Raw genomic sequence first — 7,826 nt, 5'->3', positions numbered from 1 at the left:
TTAAATGTAGTAATACAGTTTTAATGATCTTAATAAACCCCAAACCATCCAAGTAGACATTTCTTATACTTTATTAATCTTAATCAAAATCATTAAAAATGAATGAAATCAGCCAACCCTTAAAAACAATCCAGATAAATACTCTAATCCTTATCATACTTCTCAATGAACCAGAACATTTTCATGTCCCCACAATGTACCCAGAACCTTTTTCTTAAAAAAGATACAGTCCAACTGCCCCCCTCAGAAACTCTGACTTCTCTTCAGGAAACCTCCCATATATAATATCCTATTCTTTTTCCTGGCATTCCACCAGAAAATCACTTTCACTTGTGGCGTGCTACTCACTCTGTCCCTTAATTTCTCCAACTCGACTATCCAACCTTTCAATAGAAATCCCAACCTCACACTTAGAAGAGGCATTCCTGTCACTGTTAAATTTCTCAGTTTCGTCCACGACATCCCCAACCTGATGACACATTTTAGACCTCATATTTTTCACAATGTCCTGAATACATTGAATAAAAACTTGGAGTGAATCAGAAATAATCTGTTTAAAACCTTGATGGAAGTCAGAGAAAGTTTGTTTAAAATCCTCCATGTCTCACACAGTAGATTATGGCACCCCCTAGGAGCTTAACCAGCGAAAGTGAAAGATATGAAAGAATTCTGGAATGTGTTTGCATAAGTGAAAGTGAGATATGCAGACAGTTCCCCAGGGAAAGTCAAAACTTTGAACTTTAATAACTGAAAGATCGAAACAGCCAATTCAATGTGTAGGAAAATGTTAATATCTTCAAATTTAGTAGAAAAATGATAACAGGGAGACAATTATTTACTCTCAATCCTCCTTAGTATTTGGAGGGAAAACAAAGTCCAAACATAAAAAGAATTAAAAAAAATATATCCCAAAAATAACGATAAGCATCAAGAGACCCTTGCTAAAGAAAGCCTCTCTTTGGGTATGCATACTTAAAAGAAACATAAATTGGATGATGTAGAAATGGGCTATTGACTATTCTAAAGCCTTTGACTGTGTGGACCATAACAAATTGTGGCAAGTTCTTAGTGGTATGGGGATACCAAGTCATCTTGTATGCCTCCTGAAGAATCGGTATAACGACCAAGTAGCAACAGTAAGAACAGACCACGGAACAACAGACTGGTTTAAGATTGGGAAAGGAGTACGGCAGGGCTGTATACTCTCACCCTACCTATTCAACTTGTATGCAGAACACATCATGCGACAAGCTGGCCTTGAGGAATCCAAGGCTGGAGTTAAAATCTCTGGAAGAAACATTAACAATCTCAGATATGCAGATGATACCACTTTGATGGCGGAAAGTGAAGAGGAACTGAGGAGCCTTATGATGAAGGTGAAAGAAGAAAGTGCAAAAGCTGGCTTGCAGCTAAACCTCAAAAGAACCAAGATTATGGCAACCAGCTTGATTGATAACTGGCAAATAGAGGGAGAAAATGTAGAAGCAGTGAAAGACTTTGTATTCCTAGGTGCAAAGATTACTGCAGATGCTGACTGCAGTCAGGAAATCAGAAGACGCTTAATCCTGGGGAGAAGAGCAATGACAAATCTCGATAAAATAGTTAAGAGCAGAGACATCACACTGACAACAAAGGCCCGCATAGTTAAAGCAATGGTGTTCCCTGTAATAACATATGGCTGCGAGAGCTGGACCATAAGGAAGGCTGAGCGAAGGAAGATCGATGCTTTTGAACTGTGGTGTTGGAGAAAAATTCTGAGAGTGCCTTGGACTGCAAGAAGATCCAACCAGTCCATCCTCCAGGAAATAAAGCCAGACTGCTCACTTGAGGGAATGATATTAAAGGCAAAACTGAAATACTTTGGCCACATAATGAGAAGACAGGACACCCTGGAGAAGATGCTGATGCTAGGGAGAGTGGAAGGCAAAAGGAAGAGGGGCCGACCAAGGGCAAGATGGATGGATGATATTCTAGAGGTGACGGACTCGTCCCTGGGGGAGCTGGGGGTGTTGACGACCGACAGGAAGCTCTGGCGTGGGCTGGTCCATGAAGTCACGAAGAGTCGGAAGCGACTAAATGAATAAACAACAACAACAACAGAAATGGGCAAGCCAGTCTTAGTGTCTCTCTACAGCTACAGCATGGATTGAAAAATGGTGATGTCCCAGCCTCCTGGCTAGCTCTTACCAGTTGAGCACGAACACTGTTTGTGATCTTCTGGCTGCAAGCAGCTGTCTGGAGGACAAATGGGATGGTTACAGGTGTTTTCCTTTTTCTGGAAAAACACTCCTGGGCTTCAGGAAAAACCTGTCTGAGACTGAAAAAAACGGTACGTTGTCAGTTCTGCACACTGAGCTGGGAGGCACAGCTGTTTAGTCTGCCATGTCCCCACCAGAAGTCTCAGCACCCTTTTCATAACACCAAAGTTGCTCACAAATTTTCAGATTTGGGGCAGAAAATATTACCGGGGATTTTCCTGTACATGTAAATAATGGTCAAGGAGAATACTGGGAGGGGATTAAATGGCAGATAAAGCACCTAAGTTACGGATTAGTGTTTTTTTTTTTCCCTAAAAGCCTCTCAAAACAAAAAAGAAGATAAAAGTTTTTTGCCTCACATGCTAGAGTTGCTTTCAGTATTATGGGTGATAGAGAAGAGGGTCTTCCTTCCTTCCTTCCTTCCTTCCTTCCTTCCTTCCTTCCTTCCTTCCTTCCTTCCTCCCTTCCTCCCTTCCTTCCTTCCTTCCTTCCTTCCTTCCTTCCTTCCTTTCTTTCATGTGTTGCAGGAAATGAAGACTTTTATTATGAAATTAAAAACAATTTTTCATAGAATATTTTCTCTTTGATTAGCTATTCCCTTCTATTCTGATTAGGGCTCCGAATAAGTATATAATGTTTGGAAGAAAAGATGAGAAGCAGCAGTCTAGGTTTGGAAGTGAATGTGGAACAGATCATCAGAGCAACGGCACTGTATGTCACTTTGATGTGCCAACAGAGAGAAGAATGCAGAACCACCAAACGGCAGAAAATGAACATGCTGAAAGTAATCAGTTTGGCTTCACTGAAGGAGTCTGGTATACAAATCAGATTTATTTCTTTATTAGTTGCTCCTTCTTATTTAAATCAGGTCTCAGAATAATGATATAGCATTTGGGGAAAAAGATGAAGCCCAGTAGTCCAGCTGCAGAAGCCAAAATGGAGAAGATCTCCACAGCCACCATGTATTTCCCCTTTGTACTCAGGTAGGTGGGAACAAATGACACCCAAACACTGCAAAAGACCAACATGCTGAAGGTGATAAATTTGGCTTCATTGAAGCTGTCAGGTAAATTCCTAGCTAGGAAGGCCACCGTGAAGCTGACAGCAGTCAAGAACCCCAGAAAGCCAAGGACATTGTAAAACATTCTGGTTGAGCCTGCATTACATTCCAGGACAATTTCTTCAGCCATGGAGTGCATGTCAGAATCTGGGAATGGGGGAGAAAGTGCCAGCCATACTACACAAATTGATGTTTGCACCAGGGAGCAAGAAAGCACAATAGCATTGCCCAGACTTTTCCCCACCCATTTCCTCATTTGGGAGCCTGGCTTGGTGGCCATGAAAGCAAGAACCACAATGGTTGTTTTCCCCAATATACAGGAAAGGGCTACAGAGAAGATGATGCCAAAAGCAGTTTGTTGCATGAGACATTTCACTCTGTCTGGTTGCCCAATGAAGAGCAAAGTGCAAAGGAAGGAGAGGAGGAGAGCAGTGAGGAGAATGTAGGTGAGGTTCCGGTTGTTGGCTTTGACGATGGGAGTGTCCTGCTGTTTAAGGAAGATCCCCAGCACCACAGCTGAGATGACAGAAAAGGAGACTGCAATCATTATCAAAGAAATGCCCAAAGGCTCCTGGTAAGACAAGTAAATTATACTCTTTTGAAGGCAACTATCCTGATCCTTGTTTGGATATTGATCCTCTGGGCATGGAAAACAGTAATCTAAGTCTAGGAAAACAAATGAAAAAAAAATCATAAAAATGCTATTGATTTTAAACATCAAGTTCCACTAAAGTATTTATATAATATGTAAACATTCAAATTATTCTAAAGATTTCCTAAAAAAAATGGGGAAAAAATTGTGGGTTTTTTGCACATTAATTAAACAGATTTTTTTTAATCATTTCCTGGTGCTCCAAGAGCTTTTGACAGCACATGCAGTTAAGAGCTGGATGTTGACAATTTCATCCCATTAATATCCATGGTAGCTTTCTTTTACATCCCTACCCATGATGTGGCAACAATTCAGTGCTTGTTTTGGAACTATTTCAGTTGAAAGTTGGTTTTCCTTCTGCATTTTGTTTTTTGTTTGTTTCTTTGTATTATTATTATTATTTATTCATTCAATTTCTATAGCCGCCCATCTTAGCAAGTGACTCTGGGTGGCTTACAACAATAGAAACCATAAAACAACTAAACAATTAAAATTAAAACAGTTACAGTACAAAATAAATATACATGGCTGCCAAGTAAACAATGTAAGATACTAATATAACCAAGAAACAGGACCATTACTGTACTCAGGGCCTCAGACCAGGGCACATAACCAGGTCTTCATGGGCTTACAAAAGGCCAACAGGGTCAGGGACATCCTGATCTCTGTGTGGAGAATATTCCAGAGGGCAGGTACTACAGCTGAAAAGGCACGCCTGCTAGTCCCCACCACCTGACATTCTTTGGCTGATGGGATCTGTAGCATGCCCAATCTACCAGATCAAATTGGATGAGTAGAAACAACTGGGAGAAGGTGGTCCCTGTCCTAACAGCCAGGAACCACGCTGAGACAAGGAATAGGTCTCTAGTGCTTTATTACTGCTACATTAGACAGAAACTCCTAACAAACTGAAGAAGTGTGGGAAAAACCAAGACAGATAAACCCGAAAAGTTAAGGCACGTCTGATCTGTGTCTCTTTGAATGGCTGACCAATTCCTCAGTATTACGCATGCATTTCCCCCCCTGGATAGGGGACCCCTCCTGCTCACCATCAGTACTCATGACAGTCAGTTAGGTAACCCGGTCCCAAGCCATGAAGGGCTTTAAAGGTAACAGTGCACACCGGCAGCCAATGCATCTCCTGTAGCAACGGTGTTACGTGTGTTGAATATCCAACTCCACTTACTACCAGGGCAGCTGCATTCTGCACTAGCTGAAGCTTCCAATTGCTCTTCAAGGGCAGCCCAATGTAGAGTGCATTGCAGTAATCCAGACAGGAGGTCACGAGGGCATGAGTGACAGTGAATAGTGCCTCCCAGTCCAGGAATGGGCACAACTGGCACACAACTCGAAGGTGTGCAAAGGCCCTCCTAGCCACAGCTGCCATCTGCTCTTCCAACAGGAGCCATGAGCCTATGATGACCCCCAGATTGTGCACTGGGTCCATCTGGGGCAGTGCAACCCCATCCAAGACCAACAATGGAAAAACCTTGTCACTGGAAAGCCCACAAACCTAAAGCCACTGAGTCTTGCTTGGGTTGAGCTGAAGCCCATCTGTCATGAGTAAGGATGGTGAGCAGGGGGCTCCCATCCAGACTGCCAAGCGCATGCGTAGCACTGAGGAATTGGTCAGCCATTCAAAGAGACACAGATTGGGACCGCCTTAACCTTTGGGGTTTATATGTCTGGGTTTTCCCACGCTTCTTCAGTTTGTTAGGATTCCTGTTAAGTACTAGCAATAAATATTAGAGACCAGTTCCTTGTCTCAGCGTGTTTCCTGGCTGTTAGGACATCATCGCACCCCATCCAGACCCTTACAGCCTCCAGGCACTGGGTCAGGAAATCCACGGCATCACTCAGGTGGCCATGAGGGAGATAAAAAGCTGGGTATCATCAGCATATTGATGATACCTCACCCCAAACCATTGGATCACCTCCCCCAATGGCCTCATGTAGATGTTAAATAGGAGATTTACAATATTATTGTAAAATATGTGCTGAAAGTTGCAGTCATAAACTGTGCCCACATTTTGGTTATATCCTTTTCTTCTAGAAAAAAATCAGGATGTGTTTTTGAAGAAATATATAAATTTATAATTTATAATGAGCTAAATTGTCTAGTTTGAAAAGGGCTTGAATTATACAGCTATCTCCAAAATGGAATATGATACTTCTATTTTCTATTTTCTGCCACACAAAGGGAAACTGGGTAGAGCATGAAATTAAAACCACTAGAAACCAGTTACAAAACTTCCCTCAACCACTGTAAAGAAAAAAAGTATAGATAGCATAACACACCACAGCATAATATAATTCAGGAATCTAGCTTTAATCAAAGTTACTAAATCTATCAACAATGGTTGCTTTCCTGCAAATTAGTTTCTTTCTTTCTTTTTCCAGGAAAAAGATAAAAAGAACAATCCAAATCTAATAAGACTACTGAATCATAACAAAGTTTATCCTATATAGACTGAACTTACTGATTTTATCCTCAACTATCTCCAACACTGAACTACAAAAAAATCAGGTCAGAATTTTCATTCCTGAACTATTTGGTAATGCAAAGCTCACAGTCTGAAATCCCCATAATATTAATTCAAAAATCAATATACTGTATATTTTCCTTTGCTTACCTATTTGGTCAGTGATCTTCCCTTTTGGACACAGGATACAGTCATAGCAGCAAGATAATTTTCCTTCGATTTTTAGCTTGCTATAGCCTAAATGACATGGGTCATTGCACATTGAAAGAGGTAATGTCTGTTAATAAATATATAAGACGAGAATTCTCTCTTAGTACAATCATCTAAGGATACTGAATTGATTAACCCAATTCTTTTTTTTTTTTCCCCCAAGGATATGTTCCAAATCTAAATTAATTCAAAAAAGTGAAAAAATGAGACATACCTGGTTGAAGAGGTTGGGCCAAATGATATCTTTTGCCAAAATGGTGAGAAGCTTGTCTGAAGGATCCATGGGGTTGATCTTTCCAACTTGGACTCTCAGAAAGGACTTGTTTGGGAATGTGACCCAATTGAGAATATCAAATCCAGTTAGTAATTCCCCATTGGGGCCAAAAGAGATCTCTTCCCCTGCACTGTTGTTAAAGGAGACTTGCTGCAAAAAATGGTGGAGCTGAAGAAAGGAAGGAAGGAAGGAAGGAAGGAAGGAAGGAAGGAAGGAAGGAAGGAAGGAAGGAAGGAAGGAAGGAAGGAAGGAAGGAAGGAAGGAAGGGGAGAGGATTAGTTGAAGGATGCTGATTTCTCCCTTTCTTATTATTTTTGACTATTTTCATTAAGGCATTTATATGGCTGCCCAAATCAAAGCATGTGACTCAGTGCTTTCAGTTTGGCCTACTCACAATGAAAAATAATCTCTCAAATTTTACACCTATCTATACTGTTTAAAACTGGAGAAGGACTATCCTTATCACATGCATTTTGTATACTATTAGCTAATCAATGCATTTCAGCTTGTGTTTTTCTGATATGAGAACTGCATCAGAAAATCCAAGAGATCTCTTTTCTCTGATCAACAGAAAAGTCCAGGAATTGTGAACTGACAAAATTGAAACAAAATCACCCCCAAATTAAGGTGGCCAGGAATAAAAAATGCTATGGAGTTAAAAGATAAAGATTTAACACTGAAAATTGCCAAATATCATGCTTATACAGAACAATTAGATTTCATAAAATTAATACTTCCAAGTATTTGTCAGATTTATATTTTTTTAAAGAATTTTATTATGTTTGAAATGAAGATAAAAACTACAAAAAATGGGGAAAAAACCTACAAAAATAAAAAAAAATAAAAAAAAGTGTGAAACAAGAAAAAAGAGTTTTGAAGATTACATAAA

At 40.2% G+C, this 7,826-nt stretch overlaps 1 protein-coding gene across 1 annotated transcript in view; it reads right to left on the bottom strand.

The window, feature by feature from the left end:
• Positions 1-3,088: 3,088 nt before the first annotated feature.
• LOC134496993 (vomeronasal type-2 receptor 26-like) overlaps positions 3,089-7,826 on the bottom strand; it is a 7,402-nt gene continuing 2,664 nt past the window's right edge. The window contains exons 2-4 of the mRNA XM_063302708.1: positions 6,878-7,087; positions 6,604-6,730; positions 3,089-3,984 (exon numbers count right to left, since the gene is read on the bottom strand). Of these exons, the coding sequence (XP_063158778.1) occupies positions 3,089-3,984; positions 6,604-6,730; positions 6,878-7,087 (1,233 nt within the window). The remainder of the gene's footprint in view (positions 3,985-6,603; positions 6,731-6,877; positions 7,088-7,826) is intronic.

The sequence above is a fragment of the Candoia aspera genome, chromosome 4 (assembly GCF_035149785.1).
Source record: "Candoia aspera isolate rCanAsp1 chromosome 4, rCanAsp1.hap2, whole genome shotgun sequence".
Classification (NCBI taxonomy): domain Eukaryota; kingdom Metazoa; phylum Chordata; class Lepidosauria; order Squamata; family Boidae; genus Candoia; species Candoia aspera.
This window is presented reverse-complemented; position numbering and strand designations above follow the sequence as displayed.